The 26920-nt window shown below is 48.3% G+C and overlaps 1 protein-coding gene across 1 annotated transcript in view; it reads left to right on the top strand.

The window, feature by feature from the left end:
• ADAM19 (ADAM metallopeptidase domain 19) overlaps positions 1 to 26920 on the top strand; it is an 80435-nt gene that overhangs the window by 17056 nt on the left and 36459 nt on the right. Inside the window, exons 4-5 of the mRNA XM_066273130.1 lie at positions 14393 to 14471; positions 20548 to 20624. Of these exons, the coding sequence (XP_066129227.1) occupies positions 14393 to 14471; positions 20548 to 20624 (156 nt within the window). The remainder of the gene's footprint in view (positions 1 to 14392; positions 14472 to 20547; positions 20625 to 26920) is intronic.

Here is a 26920-nt window from a genome sequence, read left to right as displayed (position 1 = left end):
GTTTTTTAAACCACTCGGTTCATGGTACTTTGTTAAGGCGGCCCCAGCAACCTAATATAAGTTGTCACTCCCCATTTTCCCCACCCCTTTCTGCCCTAGGCAACCACTAACCTGCTTTCTGGCTCTAGATTTGCCTATTCCTATAAAAGGAATCATACTTTGTGGCCTTTTATGACAGGCTTTTTTTACTTAATGTTAATGTTTGTGAGTTTTCTTCATGTTGAATAACAACAGGTGTCTGTACTTCAGTCCTTTTGTTGTTGTTGTTCCATTGAATGGATTTACCACATTTTGTTCGTCCATCCGTCCATCCATTAATGTATCTCCTGCCTTGTCATCCATAGCTAACTTGCCTCCATTCTATAAGATTGATTTCAGCTAGGTGCTGTGGGGACGGGGAGATGACACACACACTATCCTTGCCCCTGGCAGTTTACTCTCTGTGAGAGAGAAAACATAAACAGCAAAATCCAAGGCAGATTCCTTCTCCATAATAGAGTTGGAAGTGCAGTGCTGAGGAGGAGGCAGCAGGGAAGAGATAATTTCTGAGGGGAATAGAGAAGGCTTCCCTAAGGAGAGTTGCCTGGAGCTCTGTCTTGCAGGAGCAAGGAGGGGAGTCTTTGGATGAGGGAGGGAGGGAGGAGAGGAGAGTGGAAGGATGAGAAGGAATTCAGACTGAGAAATTAATGCATAAATATTTGGTCTGGATGAAGGGGAATCAAAGTTGTAATGTTAATAATCTCTTAGGAATTCAGGATTCCGACCGATCTAATCATTTTAACTCCTAAGAGTGGTGTGTGGGGAATGGAAGAGGGGTACCTTTTTCTTCCAGAGCTAGGCTACCTGATAATTTGAGTGGCTTAGAGCTCAGTTTTTTTATTTTCCTGTTTTTGACTTTGAGTCAGTCTCTCTCTTGCCTGAGGTGAAACCACCATGTGGCCAGGGTGGGTGGGGTGCTTCTAGGAAGGATGCTTGAGGTGTACTTTGAAGGTAGGCTGTAGTTTCTACATCTTGGATGAGAAGAAGCACTTCCTCCACCACTTCCCGTTAATGAGAAATTTGGGCCGAACCACGTGGGCAGAGGGCTACCTGGGGGGGGGGGGGCTGTGGACTGCTAGGGATCGCGCACAAGGCAGACGCGGCTTCTTCACAACTTGGGGATGCAGGGAGTCGCCAGGGAAGCAGGACCTGAGGGTGGGTGGGTGGGTGGATGGGTATACATTTGGGTTTGGGAGGTGCATTGGAAGTCTTGCCCTCCAGATCTCTCTTTTCTCCCTAGCTTCAAGTATGTGCCGTGGGTCTCCACCCAGACTCCCTGGAGGTTCGACGACTTTCCTACTCTCCAGCCTTCGTGCTTGGGCAGTGGAGCATGACTCTCCTGAAATGTGCGGGAGAAGAAGGCTGATACTGGGGCCTCTGGACTGTTTTTTTTTTTTTTTTTTTTTTTTGTATTTTTCTGAAGCTGGAAACAGGGAGAGACAGTCAGACAGACTCCCACATGCGCCCGACCGGGATCCACCTGGCACGCCCACCAGGGGCAACGCTCTGCCCACCAGGGGGTGATGCTCTGCCCCTCCGGGGCGTCGCTCTGCCCCAACCAGAGCCACTCTAGTGCCTGGGGCAGAGGCCACAGAGCCATCCCCAGCGCCCGGGCCATCTTTGCTCCAATGGAGCCTTGGCTGTGGGAGGGGAAGAGAGAGACAGAGAGGAAGGAGGGGGTGGGGGTGGAGAAGCAAATGGGCCCTTCTCCTATGTGCCCTGGCCGGGAATCGAACCCGGGTCCCCAGCACTCCAGGCCGACACTCTACCGCTGAGCCAACCGGCCAGGGCCTCTGGACTGGTTTTGTCCTGAGGATGATACAGCATTCACATTCACCCAGGAAATATTTTGATTTGCAGAAAGTAAGCTTACTCATTTTCAGCTTAGAACTCAGTGACATACACAGACCTTTGACTGACATCTCACATATGAAATGAACAGGCTCTTGGGCACCCTGGGGTAAAACTTGCTCAAACCCAGCCCTGGGGCAGTGGTTGGGTCAGAGACTCCCTGGCTGTACTGATGAGAGTCTCTGATATACTGGGCTCTGGACCTCTCACTGGGAATTATTAATCCTGTCTTTCTTTTCTTCTCTTCCTTCACTCGGCAAATATTCTGAGTGCCAACCGCATGGCAAGCATTACGCTAGGTCCTGGGCTTTCCTTGGAGAGCAGTGTCACAGTCTCTGCCATCCTGCGGCTTAGAGCCAAGTGGAGGAGACAGAGAACTAAACCATTAATGAGCAGTGTGGACATGCTGTGATGGAGGAAGTTGAGGTCCTGTGGGAACGCGGGGAAAGGGAACCTACCCTGGATTGAACAAAGGCTTCTGGGAAGAAATGAAGTAAGTAAGAAGTAGGGCTTTGGTAAAGGGCTTATACAAGGGCAGGTGGGTTCCAAGCAGCAGGAACAAAGACCTCAAAGCAAGAGTAACATTTGAAGATGAAAAGAAGTTCTTTAAGGTTAGAGCAGAGAGCTAGCGTAAAGAGCGAGAGGGAGGAAGGAAGTGGTAAGAGGAGAGGTTGGTATGATGGACGGACAGGGGTGAGTCCTTGAAGGAGGGCCTTGTAGGCTCCTTAAAGGGTTTGGGCATTTATCTTGAGGATGATGAGAAGCTGGTGAAGAACATTTTAAAAGCCAGGTAGCAACAGCATCCAAAACGCATTTGAGCAGGACTACTTTCACTGAAGTGTAAGGAACGGATTGGGAAGGACAAGAGCAGCAGTAGTAATAAGACCCATTCGAAAGCTTTATTTATAATCTGAGTGAGAAATTATGGTGACGTAATTTGGGAAGAGGTAGCCGATATGGCGAGAAGGGGGTGGATTCCAAAGACATGTAATGTGGTGGAGTCGTGGAGACTAGAGATGGATTGAATATGGGCTGAAGGAGAGGATGGATCCAAGAAGCAGTCTGAGGTTCCTGCTTAAGTAGTGGCACAGTGGTGCCACTCCCTGGGTCAGTCCTTAGCTTCTGGTGGGAGCTTGGACAGGCCCCTTCTTTCCCCAGATCTTCAGTTTTCTCATGAGATGAAGGTTGTCATTGTAGCCACAACTTTGCAGGACTGTGATGGGGAAGCAGTGATGAAATCCTTGTGAAAAGTTGCCTCCAGTATTCTCTCCTTGACCCTCAAAGGGAGGTCTGTCCTTACCCTAGTTTTTTCTGATTTGTGGTCTGACACAGTCTTTCCTTCTTATCTACAACTCCAAGAACTTGATCTTCTAGGAACTGGTCGGACTGCTGCCCATTCCGGCAGCTGGGGCCTCACTGAGGACCTCTCTGAGGGTTCTCAAACCCACTTTTGTTGAAAACAATGGTATCATTGAATGGATGGACTGGGCCAGCTTTTCCTCACCCCCAGTTTAAGGAGAAATGGGGTCTTTATGACTTCTGTACTCATGGCTTTTTTCCACTCCCTTCCACAGCTCCCATGCGCCCCACTGCCCCCTTTTCCTCCTTGTTCTCCCGAGGTTACAGGTTTTCAGAACATTGGCAGCCTCCACACTCTCTTCTCTTGCATCAGTCTCTCCCTGGAGAGAGGTCCAGATGGGCCACGGGCTATAATGGCGGCATTGTGTCAGGCAGGGTCTCTTTTTCCAAGCCCCCCTTTCTGGGGAAAGGAAGGGCCGTCACGGAAAGGGATTCCTTTGCAGGGAGACTGAGAGCTAAGGAAAGAGCTGATTCTAAGTGTTGACAAAGATGGCAGGCTTCTAGGCTTCTAGAAGTTCTTCGTCTCTTGACTTCTTTTTAAAAATTTATATCAATATTTCCATTACGGTTTATACTTGGCATTTTTATTAGTTTCAAGTATGCAGCGTAATGATGAGATAATCGTGCATTCCCCTTGGTATTTTCAGTACCCACCTGGCACCACACAGTTATTACAGTATTATTGACTGTATTTCCTATGCTGTACCTCCCATTCCTGTGACTCTTTTGTAACTACCCATCTGTCCTTCTCAGTCCCTTCACCTTCTTCGGCCAGTCCACCAACCCCTCCACTGCCTCTGACAACCATCAGTCTGTTCTCTGTGACCTCTTGACTTCTGGATGTTCTATGCGGTTTGGATAAGAAGATAAAGATTAAACTGGCTTTCAGTGGTGTGGCCATAGGAATGTGGCTCTGGAAAAGGAGTTGAGCAACGTTGAGTGAGCATCTGGAGTTCCTGATCTGGAGGCTGCCCTTCTTCTCTGCCCCACATGTACGCACATGCACACATGCACATGTACACTTGCACACGTACACACACGCATGCACACACACATGTATGCACCCCTGCTCCATAGCTGTGTGGGCAGCTTGTTCGGGGAGTTTGGAAGTTGCTTGCAGCACTGGTTTGCAGCAATTCTACGAAGGAAGGAAGACGGGCCATGGAACAGTGACTTGGCTTCTGAGAACCAGATAGTATTCTCTGGGTGGTCTGGAGTGTTTGCAAAGGACTTCCACAGATGACCTTGTAAGGGAGGAAAAACATAATTTTCCCTCTACCTGTCTTAAGTTCTTAGCTGGGAACCCTGTAACAAAAGACAGATTAGCAAAAGAAAAACAAACAGAAGTTAACTTGTCTATGTGGGAGACACCCATGGAAAAATGAGTAACTCATTTAGACTACAGGCTTCTATGGCATCTTCGACAAAGAATACATTTGTAGAGAAATGACAGGACAAAGGAAAGAGCTGTTAGGCCTCTAAAGGCGGTGCTATATGATAAATAAATGGTAGATAAAGGCTAGTTAGTCAAGTTTGTTGTACAAATTCCTCTAGTGCAGTGGTTCTCAACCTGTGGGTCGCGACCCCGGCGGGGGTCGAACGACCAAAACACAGGGGTCGCCTAAAGCCATCGGAAATACATAGGCGACCCCTGTGTTTTGGTCGTTCGACCCCTGCCGGGGTCGCGACCCACAAGTTGAGAACCGCTGCTCTAGTGCCTTCTCCAGCTGATAGTCTAAAGTTGTCTCTGGAGATTAACTTCTGTCCTTCTTGGTAGAAAGTGCAGGAGGGAAGCCTTTGAAAATATATGTCTTGCTTTTAAGCAGATAAAGGGAGGGCAAGATGCTTTTCTTGTCTATTCTTCTCAATTGCCTTCAGCTCAAAATAATCCTATTCTAAAGTGGTATAGTTGGGGAGGCATATTCTGCCACCCTTCAGCTTCCTCTCATCTTCATGATGGGGGATACAGGTGCCCAGTGGAAGGTAGGAGAAACAAGCTTCCCTTGCAGGTGCTTGGCACACAACTGGCCTCAATAAATATTTGTGGAATGAGTGAGTGGATTTGCAGATGCAAAGCCTGTGGCTCAGAGGAGGTAATGCAACTTGGCCAAAGACCCAGAACAAATACGGGATGAATTGAAGCCAGGAGGAACTTGGCCTTCCTGATGCCATGCGCCCGCGGTTTGTACAGTATTAGGCTGCTTAGTAAGTAATTATTGATGAGATTGCATGGACATCCTTCCTGTCTGCCCTCTGGGAGTGTCTGGATGGCCTGACTCTTGGGTTATTTACCACTGACATTTAGCTTACTTTAGTTTATTTAGACTGATGGGTTTAGAAGCAAAATCTAACCATGATGTTGGATATGTTGCTTTCGCTCATTGTGAAGTGCTTCATCTGTAAAAGTGTAGAGGGGTAAGCACTGGGCAGACAGGATGGCGTATAAAGATCTCTTGTTGCCGTTGACTCTGAAATTTCTTTCTTTTTTTTTTTTTTCATTTTTCTGAAGCTGGAAACGGGGAGAGACAGTCAGACAGACTCCCGCATGCGCTCGACCGGGATCCACCCGGCACGCCCACCATGGGGCGATGCTCTGCCCACCAGGGGGCGATGCTCTGCCCATCCTGGGCGTCGCCATATTGCGACCAGAGCCACTCTAGCGCCTGAGGCAGAGGCCACAGAGCCATCCCCAGGGCCCGGGCCATCTTTGCTCCAATGGAGCCTTGGCTGCGGGAGGGGAAGAGAGAGACAGAGAGGAAAGCGCGGCGGAGGGGTGGAGAAGCAAATGGGCGCTTCTCCTGTGTGCCCTGGCCGGGAATCGAACCCGGGACTCTGAAATTTCTGTACTAACATCCCTCCCCCCCCCAAAAAAAAACCCTCATGGAAAAGATATGGGGCAACACATAGAATAAGGGAAAAGGTGAAGGACTGGGGCTTAGAAAGGACAGGAGCTAGGAAATCAGAGACCATCTCTTCAGGTGCCACCACTGGGGTGACTCAGCTCCAGCCGTTTTCACCAGGTGTCAACCATCTTGAAGTTCAGCTAAATGAGCCCTGATTGTCCTGGCTTGTCATGACTGCGTCTGGGTGCTCCCAGTCAGTGTGTCGCGAATGAAACATTTCTCTACACGCAGATCAGGTACTGTTATCCCGAGAAGGTGGCAGGGATACTGGAAGCCGGACAGCGGATGTTCATGACGAATTAGGAGGGCTTTCCAAGTTCTAACCTTCTTGACTTGTGCTTCAGTTGGGATTTATGCCTTAGGATGCAAAGAAACATTGGGCAAGATGTGTCAAAGTTACTGGGATATTAATCAGTGCCTGAAAGGGATCAAGCACCCACGTGTAGGGCAAGTTGGATTTGGGTCTTCACCCGCCTGCTTTTTGTTTGTTTGCTTCTTTTCTGCATAGGAAGTTCCATGTAGTCCCTTTTTCCTATGCATGTTCTCAAAGGTCCTGTGATCTTAGAGGTTTGTTTTCTTTATATCCTTCATGTCTTAACCACAAAGTTTATCTCTACGGTGTAGTCAGTGACCTCTTACATGGGCCCTTCCCTTCAGGTAAGTCTGGTAAACAAGAATTACGGTTATTTATCAAAAAACGGTTGCTAGGAGGCAGGCTACTGCCAAGCAAATGTTTCAGTTATTTATCTTTCTCAGAAATCGCAAAAACGATACTCCATTTCCCTTAACTGTTCTTACCCTTTCCAATAAACAGCTGTGTGGGCTATTCAGGACACTGTAACACAACCTGTAAACTCTTCTTGGGTGAGCCATTTTTAGGGCCCCAAAGGTCCCTGCCAGTTAAGCTCCCTGATCCCAAGACGTTGACCTGATTTGCGCAGAGAGCTTGCTCATCATTGTGGAGGCAGCCCAGAGGGAAGCAAGTAGAAGATTAAATAAAGACCCTGTTGACCAAAGGAGTAAACAGCGCTTATCCAAACATCCTTTGGTATTTAACATAAAGGCAAAACACAGGATCAGGAGCTGGTCCAAAGGGTACCAGGTCTTGTGGGGACCGAGAGAAGATGTAATGGGAAGTGGTTGGTGAAAGGGAGTGTTGATTTAGTGCATTGTTTGGACACTTCCTTAATAGAAGGTTAAAAAAACCAAAAACATGCTGAGTAGCTTTAGATTTCAGCCAGGCTTGTGGGTGGCGCCATCTTGCTTTCATCACTGCTTCTGGGGCAGCGACGATGCCTGCTCGAGTGTGTTCTGAGGGTGGGAAGAGATCCTTGCTCTTCACATTAGGAGCAACATTTAAAGTTCCCTCTCCCGTGGCCTTTCTGCTCCTTCCCAAAGAAATGTCTCTGCCGGTGGGCCCCTGGACAGGACAGTCCCTTATTTGGCCTCTGGCACTTGGTTTATCTCCATTCCTTCGGAGTCAGCGGTGGAATGAGCGCTGGTTGGGAAATCTTGGTTCTGAAACAGCTTGAGCCATCTCTTCTCCCCTTCTCTTTCTTCTTTTTCGAAAACAAAACCATACTTACTGAAGCTGTTTTATTATTGTCCCAAGTATGGGCAAGCATGGTCCATTATATTAAAATAGCACGCTCTGCTTTTCTCAGACGCTTCCCGGAGCCTGCCTGTCCTGGGCGTCACCATTTTCATTTTATAGAGAAACGGGCTGAGCAGCTTGTGACTCGCTCAGTATTGCCTAGCTAGATAAAAAAATATTAATATTAAAATTTCCCAGTGTACCCCAAAGAAGAGAAACTAGATTATGAGCCCTCAAAAAATTCATTGTCTCCGGTTTTTTTTTTTTTGTTTTTTTTTTTTTCATTTTTCTGAAGCTGGAAACGGAGAGACAGTCAGACAGACTCCCGCATGCGCCCGACCGGGATCCACCCGGCACGCCCACCAGGGGGCGACGCTTTGCCCACCAGGGGGCAATGCTCTGCCCATCCTGGGCGTCGCCATGTTGCGACCAGAGCCACTCTAGCGCCTGAGGCAGAGGCCACAGAGCCATCCCCAGCGCCCGGGCCATCTTTGCTCCAATGGAGCCTCGGCTGCGGGAGGGGAAGAGAGAGACAGAGAGGAAAGCGCGGCGGAGGGGTGGAGAAGCAAATGGGCGCTTCTCCTGTGTGCCCTGGCCGGGAATCGAACCCGGGTCCTCCGCACGCTAGGCCGACGCTCTACCGCTGAGCCAACCGGCCAGGGCTCATTGTCTCCGTTTAACAATTATCAAGATTTCACAGCTAGTCTGGAGAAAAAGATACCAATGGTACCAGTTTGATTCAGGGGTTCTTTTACATTTGTTCATTTTATGGAAACATATTCTTAATCAAGCACTCTTCTAACATTTTACAGTCACCCTGTGAAGTAGATTCTCTCATTTCCCCCATTTTTTTCGTTGAGGAAACTGAGGCACAGACAGGTTAACCCACTTGCTCAAACTCACAGAGCTAGTATGTGGCTGTCTTTTCTCATTTGATCCTCTCCGTGATGCTGTGAGATAGTGGTTATTACTCTGCCCAGTTGCAGTCCAGGAAATGAGGGGGGGGGGGCTCAAGTGAAACACTGTACCTGCAAATGCACCTGTCAGTTTTATTTGCGGACAAATAGGGGAAACGGCAAGATGGTGAAACGGGTTTAAAACTGGAAAAAAGGAAAGTGGAGACATTGCTAAATCAGATACACAACTTTGTTAATTGATATCCCAGGGGCAGTAAAAACCCTACATAACCTTTGGAGTTATCTCTTTTACTGAATAGCAGTCATTTGCTTCTCTGTTGTATCTTTCTAGGTTTTTACGAGTTCCGGTCTAGTTTTACAAGGTTGTACAAGAGCCACCCTAGTTAATTGTAAATAGTCTTATCCAAAGAACCTTACACTGGCCCCTCAGAGCCTATGACCCAACAGTGCTTTTGTATGACATTGAAAGGGACCTTGAGCATCTCTTGACTCATTTCCAGGGTTTCTAGAAAGCAGTGTGGCTGGTATTCAAACCAAAGCTTTCTGAACCTGAGACTTGTCCTCTGTCTTGTGCTGGTATTGTGTTTAGGTTTTGGGAGGCTAGACATGGGGGAAAGAATTTAAAATGTGAAATTGGACTCAATGGAACAGGAGAATTCTGAGCCTAATAAAGTATCACCTGGAAAAACTATTAAGAATACAGATCTCTGACTCCTTCTCTAGGGGATACAATTCCCCGTGGGTCTGGAATGGGGCTGGGATTTTGTAATTTTCCCAGCATTTCCGGGTGTAGTGCAGTGGCTGGGCGAGGTCCCACAATGATGGCATTAACAGTAGGAGCAAGAAATGAAAGAGGCTTACGTCAGCACCAACACAGGCAGACGGGGTGGAGATCCGCCAGGAAAACCAAGAGGGACCAGCGAGGCTGCACCTCCCGAGCATCACCAGTCTAAGTGCCTGGGTCCTCTTAGAAGAGCAAGATGGACAGCGGCTGGGGGAAGGAGGTGTCAGTAGAAATAGTCCCCCGGGGCTAGGGCTAGCGGGAGTCATGTTTGCCTCTGCCGAGCATGTCTGCATAACTGTTTTTCAAGGTAGCTTGGGGATGTTAACACGTTATCTTTACTGGTTTCTTATAAGAAGCAGCAGGAAGGAGGGTTGATCTCAGAGCTGTTGTGCAACTTTGCTTTGAGTTGCATCCTAGAGAGCCATTTCAAATTTGTCTGACAGTAAACAGTTCTCAAAGGGATGGTGCTGGGTTTGAAGGCTCCGAGCCTTAGGAGGGGTGGTCAGGGCTGTTCCAGACCCGCTTTGTGGGCAAACAGGTTCCAAGCTGCCACGGGCAATTCGATTGTCCTTTTTTGGAGAGCAGCCTTATGTTTTATGTCTGGAATTTGGAGGAGTATTTTCCCAGGTGGAATTCAGAAGATGCAGGTTTTGCCCAAGGACTTTGGGGTCTGGGCAACCTGATTTCGCCCCAGGGGACATTCTGGTGTTGGCTGCTATTAGCGTTGGGGTGGGCTATGGGCACGGCCTGCCTGGGGGCTGGTGCGCCTGGAGGGCCGGCTTCCAGAGGCCAGGGGGGCACACAGAAACAGCTTTTCCATCAAAGCCAGAAAAAGCAGGGGGTGGGGTGGGAAATCTCGATAGTCCTTCTCTCTTCCTGGACGCACATCACTCACAACTCGTTTCCTGAAAACCCTAATACACTCCAGTGGTGAGAGACGGCTTCCTGCCGATCTGCTGAGCCAGCTCCTTGTCAGGGAGGAGATGAGAACAAGATGTGGTCAGAGAAGGGGCGGGTGGGCCCAGCTGGGCTGCTCAGTGGCCCCCTGGCCCCTCTGTGAGGGGACAGCAGTGTCCTTGGTCCAGAGAGCAGTGACAAGGCACCACATGGCCATAGATGGGCCTGCTTTGGGGCAGTGGGGAGCATTTGAAGGAAGTGTGTCATATATCCTTAAAATTGCACAGATGGTGGTGATGAAACATGACCCTTTTGCTTCAAGAAGGAAGGACCTTTCTGGCCAACATCTGCAACCCCATTTGGGGAAAGGGCTGTTATTTAAAAAGAAGGAGGAGGAACAAAAAACTATCCCTGAAATTCTCGCATGTCCATCCTCTTTCCTGCCCTGCTCTTTGCTTGTACCGTTAACTCTTCTCTGTACTCAGTCACCTCTAAGAGCTGAGTCTCCTTTTTGTGACAGCACATGTGTCCTCGAGGCCACTATCCTCAACCATCGAATTGTATTCTGGACTGCTGGTTCCCGGCAGTGCTTGAGTGTTATGTTTCCACCTTCTAAGAGAGAGCAGAAAACAGCTTTAAGAGGTAGACTCAGGACCAACAGACCTGGGCGTGACGCCCGGTGGTGACACTATGCTGTGAGAGCTTGGATCATTACACACGCCTGAGTTCCCGGTGTTCTCAGGTACAACATGGGTAAAGGATTAGTGCCTTCCTTCCTCGCAGGTGTGTTGTGAAGGTGAAATAACTGAACACTTAAAAAGATGTGAGCTATTCTGACTGCAACTTGTCTGGGTTTCCGAAGCTCCGAGGGGTCGAGGATGTGGTGGAGGCAGGAAGGCAGTGGGCCGTAGGGCGGTGAGAGACACTCGTGGGTAGTTCTGAGATTTGCCTGCCTTAACGGTATGTTGAAATCTTGTGATCTAGGGCGGTGGTTATGATCAGAATCACTCAGTTATCACAAGATGGTGAGACCCCAAACCCCAGAGTTTCTATTTGCTTCTGTACATCTGGGGTGAAGCCGGACAACCTTGTATTTGTAACCAGTTCCGAGGCAATGCTGCTGCTGCTGCTGCTGGTCTCAATAGGGCAGTTAGGTGGAAGAAGAAGCAGGTTGCTCCTTGTCATTCAGAAGACAGCACGAAGGCCTCTGGGTGCCGGTTAAAGAGAGGTGGTTTTGGTTCAATGTAAGAACTTTCTTTAACTAATATCTGTGGTCAAATATGGAGTGGGTGGTCTCAGGGGCTCCCAGGGCTGAGTGGCCATCTGGCAGATTCCTGTACAAGGTAGAAGGTTCATCATGTGTTCATGCACCCACTTACTGACCTAGGAAACACGCACTGCCTGCCTGGTAGGGGCTGGAAGCTGGGGGAGCCAGAACGAGGCAGCTGTGCCCCCTGCTCCCAGGGAGCCTGTAGTCTAGTGAGTAAGTCCCTTTTGATGCTGAGGTTCTGAGAGGCCCGTGGTGATGGGAGCAGGTCCTCAGAATAAGGAACTGCAGAAAGAGGCTTACCCTCCGTGGGATGCGTGGCTGAGGACCGACAGGAATGTGGTTCAGCCGCGATGGCTTTCTCAGGAGCATCTTGATGTCACCAGATGAATGATTTCTCCCCCTAATACGGAGAACAGGCCGAGAATGAATTTATCAGGAGAACATCTTCTGTGGGAAAATTGACATCCCGTTGGCACCTGGCTGGACCATTAAGCTCTGAACCCCTGCCTAGCCATCCATTAAGCAGTCTGTGAAATCGGACCAGGAAATGGGGCTGCAGGAATGAGCGCACTGCCTTCTCATCGCCCCTGAGTGATACACTGAGAGTCACTGGCTGGGGAGATTTAGAGGGAAACAGGTAAATTCCATCGGTTTTGCTGGCTTCTTCCACCATAGTCCCTGTTGAAAGCAATAACGACAATTGCTCACCTTCACTGAGCTCCGCTCTGTACCGACTTGGTGTTAAGTCCCTTACATGCATTTTGTCATTTTATTCTTATGACAGCCCAGGCAAGTAAGGGTAGTGTCTTTGTCTTTGAAGACAAGAAAACAAACATTCAGAGGGAGAAAGTGAACTTGCTCATGGGCCACGGAGACAGTCCGTGTGAGAGCTGCCGTTGACACCTCATCTCTCAGATTCCAGGTCCTGTGTTAAGCTCCCAGCATGCTGAACAACTCATTCATTGACTTGTTCCTTCTTTTATCCATTCCTTCAATCAATAGTTAAGTCAGTCTTGCTTTAAGTAAATATTAAACACTAATCTATACTGGTGAGCGAAGCAGCTTGGCCTCTGTTCTCTTGGGGCCTACAGTTTATCTCCCTCAGACAGCTGGGGGACTCCTCCCTGAGATACTCAGCTGCCCAGAGGCTTAGGGGGAAGAGAAAGGGTTGGGAGACAGAACCCGGCAGGTTAGCTACTGACCTAACGTTTCCATGTAATGAGAGTATTCCTCCCTGCACGAGCTGAGTTTGGGGCTTTGCTTTATGTTTACATTTCCCTGTTGAGTTCCTTTCCTTCTTGTTGAAGGCTGGATGTCAAAGGGCTTGACATAGTACAAGAGACAACTCTTGTGGCGTTTACTTCTGACTGCACTCTGGGGCTAGAGGGGATTATGAGAGTCAGTAGTCCCAGAACTGAGAGCTGGAAGTGACTCTAGAGACTCTCCTCAATGACCCCGTCTTTCTGGGAAATGTTGCGTCTTCCAGAATCGGGGTGGTCCCTGCAGATTCCTTTGGCTTTCTGTGCCTGGCCTCAGCCTATATTTTCTTCTCAAAAGCAGTTTCAAACTTATTTTCAAAACAAATGCATGATCCTTATTTCTAAAAATCAACCAGTTTTTAGAAATATGCAGTTGGCATTTGTGGACATCTTCTGCAGTTCCCTGTGATAACCACACTAACAGTGGGCATTTGCTTTCTCAGTGTTTTCAATGTATACAGTAGGGTGTACTATTATTATTTTCCATTAGAAGGGATTTTGAAAGTACATACTTTTCTAAAATTTATTTTTTATCTAACTCAATTTTAGACATTCTTTCCAAATAGTACATATACATCCACTTAATTCTTTTTTTTTTTTTGTCAGATTCCAATTTTTCTTTCATTAGAAACTCTTTAGCTTCCCTGACCTTGACTTTCCATAGGTACATTCTGGTTTCAATGTGGCTGAGCTACTTAAAGCATCCATTTGGCTCTTTTATTCAATTTTTAGCTTTTTGAGAAATTCTAAGAACCTTGTTTGGTGTGGCCTTTCCTCTGGTGAGGGACTCTTAACCTCAGCTTCAAGGGGTCTGTGTCGAGAGAGAAACCAATGTCCAATTTTCTAAATTTTTTAGAAAAATTTATTGGAAGGGTAACACAGAAAGAAGTACCAGGTCTCAGGAAATCTGGACCATTGAGTCTCAGAAAGGACAAGTCAAGGAAGCTTCAGGAATCCATGCAGCAGGAACAAAGGAGCAGATGGATTGCCCCATCTGTTCAGCTCTTGTGACGTTATTCCATTGGCTTAGCTTGGATCATGGCCACCCTGGGCCAGGGTCGGTGGTGGTGATGGGGACACACCTTGATTGACAATCTCACCAAAACGTGCAACAGAGAAGAGGTATTTCCTTAAAGAAAACATTGGTGTGCTGATGCTAAGCACTGGTGGATGCAGTGGTAGAAAGATCAATCCAGATAAATTGAGAGTATGTGTTTGCATGTGTGTGTTCCCAGGACCCAGAAAACGTTTAAGAACCACTGCTTTGGTTCTGTGGACTCCATCTGGCTGTCTAAACAAAAGGATGATCCCCCACCAATACAAAATTCATAACAGACTCCATCTTGTATTTGTTGTTTTGTTTTGTTTGTTTGTTTGGTTTCTTACGGCTGCCCCATTTCTTCTGCGCAGATTTGCTCGGGCTGGTTCTGCCTACTTCAGTTAGAATGGCCGGCTGTGGTTCCCAGGAGAGTAGAGGCTGTCACCTCAGGGGACAAATGTCTGTTCTTCTTCTTTGCAGGCACCTTTTCGCTCCCGCCTACACAGAAACCCATTACACTTCAAATGGCAGCGCTCACACCACCTCGCTGAAGTCAGAGGTAAGTTCAGGTCAACAAGGAGCTTCCAAGCAGCTGCCCTCCCCGGCCCCACCCCCAGGAAGCGAAGAGATGGTGGGACATGACGGAGGTGGTCCCTCCTCTGAAGGGGTTGTTTCTCCCGACCGAAGGGAGCCAGCGGGAGAAGCCAAGTGGGAGTGTGTTGTTTTCCAGTTTCGCCCCCTCCTTTGCTGGCTAAAATGGTCAAACAAAAAATATTTTAGGATAATTCCATATGATTAAAATTGGTATAAATCACCGTGAGGCATACATTTTCATTGCTTTGTGTTAATTACTCAACATTAACAGAAGTTTAAGCAAAAGGAGTGATTTACTGCTCATCCTGTTGTCTCACCCAATCAGATGTCTAATGGTTCCTTTTTTATGTGGATCTTTGAGGTTTTTATAGTCTGCCTTTGAAAGGTGGTTTTAGGTTATGAAGGCTTTCTTATTTTGCTGCTGTCTCTGTACTGGATATTTTCCCCCTCAAAGTAGTATTGGAGTACGGGTATTTGCGCAAAGATTTGCCACCCTGCACTGGTAGACATCGAAGGTATTGAATCCTACACATTTCATGGTTTGCTAGCTTTTCCTCCCAGGGGGACCTGTTAGAATCGTTGGTTCAGAGCAGCGATTTTGTTTTCAGTCATTCGTTTACTTAAACATTTGTCAATATGTGGGTAACTAACATAAAGCAAAGAAAATATGCTTCACAATGATGTCTATCAATTATAATCCAATGCATTTCCCCTAAAATACTCTATTTTTTTGTTTGGCCATTTTAGCCAGCAAAGGAAGGGACCCTCAGCAGTGTGCAGAGACAGTTTTGATGATCATGACTGGAAGGTGGATGTTATTGGTGCCCAGAAGGTAGAGGCCAAAGATGCTGCTTACCTTTCTACCACGCACAGGACAGTCCCCGCACAGAGAACTGTCTGGCCCCAGATGTCAGTAGTGTCCAAGCTGAGACACTCTGGATTGCAGTGACCTTTCTCAGATTCTGGGCTGATGAGATGGGCTGATGGAGAAGGGAAGGTGGACTCCGGCAGGAGCCTTTGGGGCAGGACATAGTGGACTTTAGTGGCATGGGTGCAGAAGGTGTTGCAGGAAGACAGCAGGACAGGTCCTCTGCTTCTGTGCTCTTCCAGCAGCTTCCCTGGAAACCTAAGACTCCCACATGGCCCATTCTTTAAAATATCCCCACCTGAGTGTGAATGTCTAGAAGACAGTGATAGCCATTATCAGTCATTACCCTTGACTAAGGAAAGGGACACAAGACAGTTACATTTTGATAGATCTAAGAGGTCTAGAGCATAGTAATGGGTAGCTGAGGAGCTGTGTTGGATTGTTGGGTGTGAAGATCAGTGCTGCCTTCTTCACCAAGACCTTTCTGGATGGGGAAGGAGTTGGCCATGTGGCCAGTGCCCGTAGAAGGCACGTTGGCTGTGTCTTTTCATCTCTGAGGATGTCCAGCTGCGGTGTGTCTGCACACCCTTCTTCAGTGCCGCTTGGTCAAAGCCTCCTTCCTTGAGATTTCTGCCCTCTGCCTCCAAGGAGGTAGGGAGGGGACAGGCATCCTTTGAAAGCCCTAGCCATGAAGATCTCACAAAGCCCCGCCCCTGCGTTCAGCTCCTGAACTGATACACCAGCAGCTCAAGAGCGGGTCTCAGTGCACAAGTCTGCCATGAGCTCACGCTTCCTGCTCTGAAAGCCCCCTCAGGGTGGCCCCCTCAGGCCAAGAAGCTGAGAAGGAATGCGATGACTTCACATACTTGTTCTTTGTGCTCTCAGAATTAGGCAGAGATGTTGTAAGGACCTTTCAGAAAGAGAGGAATGGGCTCTTCCTCTCGTTCCCAGAATGCCCCTCCCTCATGAAGGTCTTGTTGACTAAAGTATGGCACAAGTCATTGTTTTCTTACATCCCTTGCTGTGGACAGCCCAGACCCCACCCGGCCCAGTGGGGCTCCCAGTTGGCTTTCTTATTTGGGAACTGAAGACTCAAAGAGAAACAAGAATAAAATAAACCATTTAGCTGCCCTTGACCGAAATGTTGAGGACCACACTCTACTACCAAACTTGGCCTGGGGCAGTGGGACTTCTGGGAACCTTATCAAACTCATCAGCAGGGCCAGCGGGGTACAGCCTTAATCTAGGTCAGATCACTGGGGGAATAGATCCATGACTGCGTTCCAGTAGGAAAAAGTTACAGAGTTTGGGGTCTGAAGCCAGGGTTTTAGTCTTGGCTTTAACTAACTGACCTTAATCAACCCTTTTTGACTGCACTAGTGTTGTTTCTTCTTCTGAAATTGGATCTGCTAAGATCGACTCTCAGGGCTATAGAAGGGTAAGATGAATCAGTGGTTTTATGGGAATTTATAAACATCTTTTCCAATGCCACAGTTTACAGATGAGAAGATTGAGTGAAAAGAAAAAGTAACATGTCTGAGTTCAGATAACCAGGAAAATGGCAAGGCTTAGATTAGAACTCACATATCTATAGGTACTTGAAGGTAACGGTTTTGACAAATTAATTTGTATGTACTTTGCTGGATCTGCTTTTCCTGGGAGAGGCAGAGAGAGCACGGAGTCTGAAAGTCAGGAGGCTGCTGGGGTTTGAATCTCCACTTTGCTCTGTGGCTTTGTGAATGACAAAACCTCTTCTACTAGTTTCCCTTTTTTAAAAAAAATGAGAATAATAATAGCTACCTCATAAGACTTTGGTCAGAATTAAAAAGAAAAATCTGTATAACTTGTTTATCCGATAGTAAAAGCTAGGCAGATGTTAGCTCTTCTTGTTACTAACACTGAACGGAGGTATTATTATTATACATGTGATGATGTGTGTGGAAGCCCTTTGGAAATTTAAGGCATGTCGCAAAAGTCAGTTGTGATGCTATTTGGAGAGCACCCAGGCATTGAACACTGTTTGCATCAGTGCAAAGATGGGAAAAGGTGCAAGGACTCTTTCTGCCCACCCCTGGATCTGAATTCTCTTTATTCGTAGAATAACCAGGATTTTTGAAACTGACCCTATGTCTCTGAACAATTTGACTCTCCATCATTCCAATATCTGTGAGCCCCATTAACCTCATACTGGCTCGCCCCCTTCTTCCACCCATGAGTGATCCTAGGTTTTAGAGTTCTCAGCCTCGTTGCTGAGGTCTAAGGATCAGGTTTAGAACTTGAATGCTTGACAACGTGCCTCCAAGGTCCCTGAGCCAGCAGTAGGTGGGGAAGCCACGTGACAGGCTGGCATTTGCAAGCAGATGGAATCTTGGCTAGGAGGAGGGTTGTGCCCACCTCCCTTCTTTCACAGGGGCTGTGGGGGGTCCCTGGCATGGAGGCTTTCCTTAGAGCCCCACTAAAGGTCGGGGTCTGAGTTGTTTCCAGTCCAGGAGAGTTTGATGCGAAAGAGGGGCCGGTGTCTGTCCCACCTGCTGACTGCCTGAACCTGAATGGGTGTGTCCCTGTTCTCGTAGTGTTTTGGAGTCCTCAGTTCTTGTCTTCTTGAAAGAAGGATTCCAGGTAAGAGATGGAGATAGCAAAGCAGGCCGTGGCTTAATGGCGAAGGGAACGTATACTTGGAGGATTTCAAAGAGGGCGACTCAGACCTGAGTGCCCCGCTTGGTTACATAGTCAGGATTTCATGCTTACCTGGGCACCCTGCCCGCCTCCTGACTCCTCCTCTCTGGCTGGTCTGTTCCTGACTGTTGCATGCACACATCTCTCTGCCATTGGTGAGTGGTTGCACACCTGTGGTATTCATGTTTTGAGTCCACATGCATGCTCTTTCTCATCATTTTGCCCTTCTATGTAGTGCCCCCAGTGGAAGGTCAGGGTCATACAGCAGTCATTGCCCTATTTGTTAGTCCCTGGGTGTGTGACTGCCCTAGGCTATATCAGGAAGTTTAAAACCACCATCACCCAAATCACCCACTGGGTTGACAGCTGATGTTTATGTTTAAGGTTGCTGTTTCATTTCCCTCTCTGTTCCTCACCCAGCTCATGTCTGATTGACTACCTACTCTAACGGGTGGAGAAGCCACCCTGCTGGCAACAGATGACCCGCAGGTGAAAGGGCACCCACGGAGACTGACCCTGAGTTGAGTGCCAGCCTGGCCTGTATCCTGTGATCTGGCTGCGTGGCTTCGCTGGGAGGGCACAGAATTGGTGCCGCTAAGGCCAAAGATTCAGCCCCTTGCTGGGCTCCCCGCTCCCTCAAGGCCACATTCTGCCTTTGACAAGTGATCACTAATGTTTATTGCAGCTGCTCCAGGTCACGTGTCCTGCTCTAGTTCCTTGAGGTACGGTGTTCTCACAGCCTTCCCTGAGGTAGAGAATGAAGAAGCTGGAGGTCAGAGAGAGGTTGTGCAACTGTTTACGGGGCTGGTAGACAGGAGCTTGCGTTCAGACCTGGCCTGGGCATGCCAAAGTGCTTCAGTTTAATCGTTAGGTTGTCGTCTTGCCCGGAGCTGGGCAAGAGATGAGCCAGAGAAGATAGACACTTGGATTAGTTGTCCCCTAGGTCACATTCCTGCCTTCTGGGGACCAAGGAACATCTACAAGCAAGTATGGTCCTGCTGATGGGTCACTGGGACTGTTCTGTAGGCGAATGCCAGAGATTTCAGTTTGGCCTGTTCAGGCTTAGGGTGCTGGGGGAGGAAGCTTCCACGTCTGCAGGTACACAGGTTATAACGTTAACACCTAGTTAGAGCCTGGCTCTGCCCTGGGGGTTTGACCCTCTCTCACCTCTGACCGGTTTCTCTCCCTTAACCCTTTGGGAAGGAGCTTGCAGGGATGTGTCCTTTGTCATTACCCCTCGCTGTGCCCGGGACGGCCCTGGTTTGCACTGGGTTTGCGCCCACTTGGCTTTACACTTTAGCACTCCAAGCAGTGTCCTGGTTTGCCTCCTCGACACTCTGGTTCTCTTCCTTATGAACCACTCTGCTGGCATCGCCAACTTTTATTTCAGGCCACTTTTCATTGTTCATAGTTGTATCTCTGTACGGCTTTTTAATTAAGATTGGCTTTCACCAGACCCTGAGTCCCATGAAGGCTGGAGCCGAGTCTGTTTGTCCATTGTTGTGTCTCTGGGGCTTAGCCCAGGCCTTGGCACTCAGCAGCGCTCCACAGCTGTTCATGGTCGTGGAGGAATGCAGCTGGGCTGGGGAGACCAGATGGCCCCGAGACCACAGACTAGAGAGCAGCATCCGACCTCTGCGCCCGGGGACGCAGGTTCCAAGTCCAGTCTGCTCCCGGCACGCGGCGATCCTGGAGAGGGACAGAGAAGCGGGGTCTGTCCGTTTCCTAGGGCTGCTGTAACAAAGCACCATGAACCTGGTGGGTTAAAAGAACATAAAAGTATTCTCGCTAGTTGTGGAGGCTAGAAGTCCAAAATCAAGGTGACGGCAGGGCCACACTTCCTCTGTAGTCTAGGGAAGAATCCTTCCTGGCCTCTCCCTAGCTTCTGATGCCCCCCGGCCGCCTCGGCGCTCCTTGGCTTGTGGCTCCATCACTGTCTTCTCTGTCTCTATTACCACGTGGCCTTCCCTGTGTGTGTGAGTGTCTGTCTGTTTTGTATCCCCTTCATAGAAAGACACCAGCTCAGTATGACTTCTTCTTTACCTAATTACATCTGCAAAGATCCTATTCTGAATAAGAGCACGTTCTGAGGCTCTGGGTAGACATAAATATTCAACCCTGCAGGGGGTCACAGAGGTGACTTCCATGGGGAGGCAAGCTCTTCAGAAGCCAGTTTCCTATGGCCAACATCCTGTCATGGAAGAGCTCTGCACTAGCTCTGGGATCCTGGTTTTCCAACTAGCAGATGGGCCTTTGGCAGACCTCTTTGTTTCTCTAAGCCTCAGCTTCTTCATCTGTTCAATGGGGATGATGACATCTGCACTGTCCCACCTCCCAGGACTGTTACGAGAATCAAATAGAATAGAGGCTTGGAAAGCTCTTTGTGGGTTGAAGGTTTAAACTGGGTATATAATCATCCATGACCTTCATGAGACATTAACATTGCTGTGCTTACCTGTATTCTTTGGCCTAACCGCCTCCCCTTTCTCCTTGCTAGGATCACTGCTTTTACCATGGGACGGTGAGGATGGCAGAACAGTCCAGTGTCACACTCAGCACCTGCCGGGGGATGAGGTAAGAGGCCCTGACAGTGCCCAGAGATACCTGGTACTCTCCCCAGGAATGGAATTTTCAGGACAAGCAGGGCTCGCCTTGGGCGGGGACCTGAAGAGGCTGTCCATGGAGATTGTATGCAAGCCAGTTCTGAGAAGGGCCGAGCTGGGCAGGAACTCGAGGAACATGATGGTTCAGTGTTTTCAGGTTTGGTAAAGCCAACCGAGCAGCAGGCAACAGCCACTGAAGAGACAGCTTGTTGTACCCAAGATTCTAAGAGGAGGTGTGCATGTGTGTGTGTGTGTGTGTGTGTGTGCGCGCGCCCGCGCGCGCGCGCAGGGGGAGGACAGGAAGCACAGGAGTCAGTCAGCAGGCAGAGGGGAGGAGGCAGTGTGGCAGAGTCTTTATTGTGGTTTCTTCAGGAAGGAGCAGGCAAGGCTGAGGATTGGTTAGTTTAAAAAATGTCAATGGGATCTGGGCTCAGGGGCTGTGGCTAGTTGTTTGGTCCCTGGCCTAGGGTGAGCAGGGCAGGGGGATAGTGACCCAGAGGGTGAAAGCCACATTTAAAGGGCTGCTCACTAGTGAGCTGTTTCCTGCCTCTAGGAACTGGCTAACCTGGGGGGTAGATGGCAGAGCACCAGAATATGAAAACTGAGAGATGGGGTTCATACTCTTGAAACTGATGAGTGTGAGCATTCATTCCTACTTCTCCTTTGCTCTTTTCTGGTAGATGCACTTGAGGAGACGGAAAAGGAAGTGGGCAGCTGGTGAAAAGAGAGGGTGGGAAGAGAAAGGAGAAGCAAGAATAATTTTCTATTTTTTTCCCCTTTTTTTCCTAAATGAGAGGAAGGAAGATAGAGAGACTCCAGCATGCACCCTGACTAGGATCCACCTGGCAATCCCCGTCTGGGGCCAATGCTCTGCCCATCTGGGGCCATGCTTGCAACTGAGCTATTTTTAGCACCTGAGGTGGAGGCTTCATGGAGCCATCCTTAGCGTCCAGGGCCGATGTGCTCAAATCAATCAAGCCATGGTTGTGGGTGAGGAAGAGAGAGAGACAGAGAGAGAGAGGAAAAGAGAAGGGGGAGAGGGATGGGCAGGGAGAAGCAGATGGTTGCTTGTCTTGTGTGCTCTGACCAGGAATTAAACCCGGTATATCACACACAGGGCCAACACTCTACCACTGAGCCAACTGGCCAGGGCCAGTTTTCAAGACAGAAAGTTAACTGAAAAATTTCCAACTAGGTGGCACGTTGGAAAGCAAGTGACTCTTCATCCTCTCAGCCAGACTACCTGGATTTGAACTAGTGTCAGTGTACCAGCTGGGTGAACTTGGGCCTTAATAGCCTCACTTGTAAAATGTGGATAAGAGAAATGTACCCCTAGTGTCATGAAGATTGGGTGTGTTGATAGGTACCTAATGTGCACAACTGGCTGTCACATAGGACATGCAGTCAGCTCCTAGATCCTTGGCCCCTGGTGTGGCCTGTCGCGGGGCGGCATCACCCGGAAGCTTGTCCAGAATGCAGTGTCTCTGGTCTCACCCAGACCTACTGGATTCTAATCTGCATTTTATCAAGACCCCCAGGAGATTCATGCGCACATTATAGTTTATCCCTGAGAGTGTGTGTTCCTTGACAATATGAATTGTATTTTGAATATCTTTCTCTCCTCCAGCCTACCCAAGTGCTTTGCATATAGTAAGATCTATACATGTATATTGAAGTAATATCATTGATTTAGACATTCCCCTCCTTTTGGAAAAGAGATTATCTGAAAATCCTATATTTTAGTTGCCTATATAATTGCCTGGGTTTTAATGTGATATCTATACTCATTGAGTTGATAAAATGTCTCTATGGAAAAATAAAAAAAGAAAAAGTACTTATTTGTTGTATCTGCCAATATGCTGGTAAAAATAATCCCACCATGACCAACATGAAGCTATCAACATGATGTTACTAAAGGCAGAATTGGAAAGTTACACGTACTGCCTCTCATGGGCCAGTAGCTATTTCCGCTGTGTATATAGCCTTCTTTGTCAACTGATTCATTCAACAATTGTTTCTTTTTTTTAAAAAATATTTTATTTTATTTTTTTACAGAGACAGAGAGAGAGTCAGAGTGAGGGATAGACAGGGACAGACAGACAGGAACGGAGAGATGAGAAGCATCAATCATTAGTTTTTCGTTGCGCATTGCGACCCCTTAGTTGTTTATTGATTGCTTTCTCATATGTGCCTTGACCGCGGGCCTTCAGCAGACCAAGTAACCCCTTGCTCAAGCCAGCAACCTTGGGTCCAAGCTGGTGAATTTTTGCTCAAACCAGATGAGCCCACACTCAAGCTGGCGACCTCGGGGTCTCAAACCTGGGTCTTCCGCATCCCAGCCCGATGCTCCATCCACTGCGCCACCGCCCGGTCAGGCAACAACAATTGTTTCTTTCATTCAGCGTATTAATACTAGATGCTGCTCTATGCCCATGCCCTATGTAGGTAGAGGAAAGCAGGCATTGGAAAGTACTTTCTGAGCTCTCAGTTTCCTTATCTGTAAAGTGGGCATCGATGACAGGCATGGTAGAGAATAGGATACACTATGTTAATTCTACAGCACTCTGCAGGCATACAAGATTATTATCGTCTTACACCATTTTATAACAGTGAATCCGTGTTTGGATTTACCCAGGCTCGCATGCAAATGCAACGCTGCAGATCCCACGTGTTTGTTTATAAATTGGGCCGTGTCCCCTCTGTAAGGCTTTGTGGTGAGTCAGCCGGAGGGAATTAGGCAGGAAACAAGCTTTGGCTGGGAGGCCATAACAGTGGCTTCCAATCCCCCACTCAAGTGACTTGGTTGAGCCAAGCCTCCCGGTGGTGTTTACAGGCCCAGCCAGGGCCACCTGCAGTCTGCAAGTAAACAACCATCTTTCCCAAGAAGAAGGAAAGGGAACATGCAGGTGTGACTCATATCTCTCTGCCCCTTCCTCTGTCGCCTTGGTCTGGAGTGGTGGGAACTTGGCTTGGCCTCTTGTAAATCATTCCCGCAGCCATACTGACAGGGGGAAACTGGAGGAGCCGTCCATGTGTTTCTGTTTTGCATGCTTCCCTCTGGTGGGGTCCACCCGCCTGACTTTCCCAGCCGCTCACTGCACACCTTAGGAAACCAAGGGCTCGACTGATTTAAGAGCTGGAGACTCATGCCAGATGGCTCCGTTTGGACTCTGGAGGAGGAGCAGCTTCAGCAGCTGCAGCCTTCAAACCCATGTAACACCCGTGTCTCCCCCCACTCCCCGGGGCTCATGAAGCGATAAAGTGATGCCGCAATGGAAAATCTTTTTAGCCATCGTGCTTCTCCTGGAAGCATGCTCCTTATGATTGGAGAAGAGAGGTAGGACTTACCCCAAGTGGGACCTTCAGGCTGATGAGACAGATGCAGAGCAGTCAGCTGAGTTTCGAGATGGTTGCTGGGCCCCCTCTTCACTCCAGTCCTGTTCTTTAACTACTTTAATTGAAGAAGTAATACATGATCGTAGTAAAAAAAAATATAACCTTCACACAGTGCGAGAGTGGACAGTGGAAGGTCTTCCTCTGAACTTACAGAATCTCTCCTCCCCCCGGGGCAGCCATTGTCATCAGTGTTTGATGTCTCCCGTTAGAAATAGCCCTTGGAGACCAGAACACAGATATGTAATGCAGTTCTTTGTCATTGGTTTTGCGCCATTGGCCCTTTTGAGAATTGAGTAGCAGCTACAGATACTTATAAACGACACCAGCAGAAAGATGGGGCACACGTTCTGGTAGGGGTGGCAGGTGTCCATAACCCTCAAGCTGGTCTCCGATGAAGGACCTTTCCTGCCCTGGCCGGTTGGCTCAGCGGTAGAGCGTCGGCCTAGCGTGCAGAGGACCCAGGTTCGATTCCCGGCCAGGGCACACAGGAGAAGCGCCCATTTGCTTCCCCACCCCTCCGCCGCGCTTTCCTCTCTGTCTCTCTCTTCCCCTCCCGCAGCCAAGGCTCCATTGGAGCAGAGATGGCCCGGGCGCTGGGCATGGCTCTGTGGCCTCTGCCTCAGGCGCTAGAGTGGCTCTGGTCGCAATATGGCGACGCCCAGGATGGGCAGAGCATCGCCCCCTGGGGGGCAGAGCACCGCCCCTGGTGGGCGTGCCGGGTGGATCCCGGTCGGGCGCATGCGGGAGTCTGTCTGACTGTCTCTCCCTGTTTCCAGCTTCAGAAAAATGAAAAAAAAAAAAAAAAAAAAAAAAAAAAGGACCTTTCCTCTGTCTACAGGACTTCTCACGTGCACAGATGCTTTGCAAACTAGTGCAAAGTGGAAATGTAAAGAATGATGGTTATTTGTGAGGAAGTTGAGCTCGCAATGGGCCGGAGTGTTCTCGATTGGACCTGTGGGATGTGGGGGAGATGGTCGACATGCGTGCATGCTGTGTGTCCCTAGCTCACTGTTAGCAGGAGAGCTATTGACTGCAGTAAAAACATTTTTAAAAACCTGGTCAGTTTATTTTTAAAGACACTGCTTATTAAAAATTATCATTGCATAACTAGTTACTATGTTAAATATTTAAATAATACAGAGTGTGGAACTTAAAAAGTAAAAGTCCTTTATCCTGTCCCACTCTCAACCAATCCCATCCCCCATCTGTATTTCCTGTTGGGGGTATACGGAACTGAAATAAATAATTATGTGTATATATGATTTTTTAAAATTCAAATGAGATGACCCCATACATACTATTCTGTAATTATTTTCTTCAGTTAACAAAAAAAAAAAATTGAAATAAGTTGAAATCACAAACTTCATGTAGCAAATTCTATAGAGTTAATGGATTGACCTGAAATGTTCTATACATATCTGTCCATATCTTTATCCTCGTAAGATCTATTCTATAGTCAAAGAATTTTCTTAAATGGATTTTATTTTTTAAATTGTTTTTCCTTTTCTTGTGTTTATTGAATTCATTGGGGTGGTGTTGGTTAATAAAATTATACAGGTTTCAAGTGTAAAATTCTTTTTTGTGTGTGTAGCAGAGACAGACAGAGAGTCAGAGAGAGGGACAGACAGACAGGAAGGGAGAGAGATGAGAAACATCAGTTCTTCGTTGCAGCTCCTTAGTTGTTCATTGATTGATTTCTCATATGCGCCTTGACCAGGGGCTACAGCAGACCAAGTGACCCCTTGCTTGGGCCAGCAACCTTGGGCTCAAGCTGGTGAGCCTTGCTCAAACCAGATGAGCCCACACTCAAGATGGCGACCTCGGGGTCTTGAACCTGGGTCCTCCACATCCCAGTCCAACACTCTATCCCACTGCACCACTGCCTGGTCAGGCTCAAGTATAAAATTCTATAATACCTCATCTGTGTATTGTAGAGTGTGTTCATGGCTCAAGTCAAGTCTCCTTCCGTTATGTAATTTCTGTTTTCAATTTAACATTGTGTCTTAGGCACACATAGTTCTATCTCATTCTTTTAATGGCTGCATAGTTTCTTATGTACTGATGTCTGGCAAGTTTAATTACACAGAAAGTCTGTCAAAGGCACATCATAGAGCACCTGTAGTGATCTATTCTTACATTGTAGCAGACCTGTCCTCAGATCTGCCCACGCTCACTGTGGTCGGACTCGGATTCTGTATGAGAGAATGTGACACCGAGAATGAATAGAAGCGTATGCGCAGGAATGTGCACGGATGGCCTGGAAGGAACTAAAATCTTAGCATCAAGGGGCCCGAGTTTGTCATCTAGCTCCACACCTCCTGGCTGTGTAACGCTGAGCTTTCCTCTCCCTACTTCATTTGCTCCTTATCTTTATCTTGGCGGGGCTGGTGCCTCCCGTGGTCCTCACTCAGTTCTGTAGATGGTACCCGCAGGCAGGAGGCTGCTGAGCCCTGGGAGGGAGCTTGGGACACAGTGTCCGAGCAGAGCCTCCATAGTACTGTGCCTCCTCAGGAGACCTGGGATCTGCCCCCTGCCCTAAGAATAACTCACTAAGTGACTTGGGCAAGTTCCTTTTTCTCTGGGCTTTGGTTCCTCTCCTCTGAGAAAGGAGGGTAGACCAGCTCACGAAACGGACCCTCTAGCATGGGAAGTTCTGCACTGCAGAGAGAGTGGGCAGAATCTCAGGGAGGTGGGCATCTGAGACAGAACAGGGTGGCCCTTAATGCAGGCAGCCAGTCCTTATATGCCTGCCCCTCTACCAAGGAGTGCCAAGGCCCTTTCCCCTTTGAATACCTGGCCTTCCTTATGCAGGATGGATGACAAGTGCCACCTCCGTGTCAGGCACAGAGTAAGCCCCCGTAGGAGAGGACC

This window comes from Saccopteryx bilineata, chromosome 4 (genome assembly GCF_036850765.1).
Source record: "Saccopteryx bilineata isolate mSacBil1 chromosome 4, mSacBil1_pri_phased_curated, whole genome shotgun sequence".
NCBI classification, from domain to species: Eukaryota; Metazoa; Chordata; class Mammalia; order Chiroptera; family Emballonuridae; genus Saccopteryx; species Saccopteryx bilineata.
The sequence above is the reverse complement of the archived record's forward strand: the minus strand, read 5'-3'. Positions and strand labels throughout refer to the sequence as shown.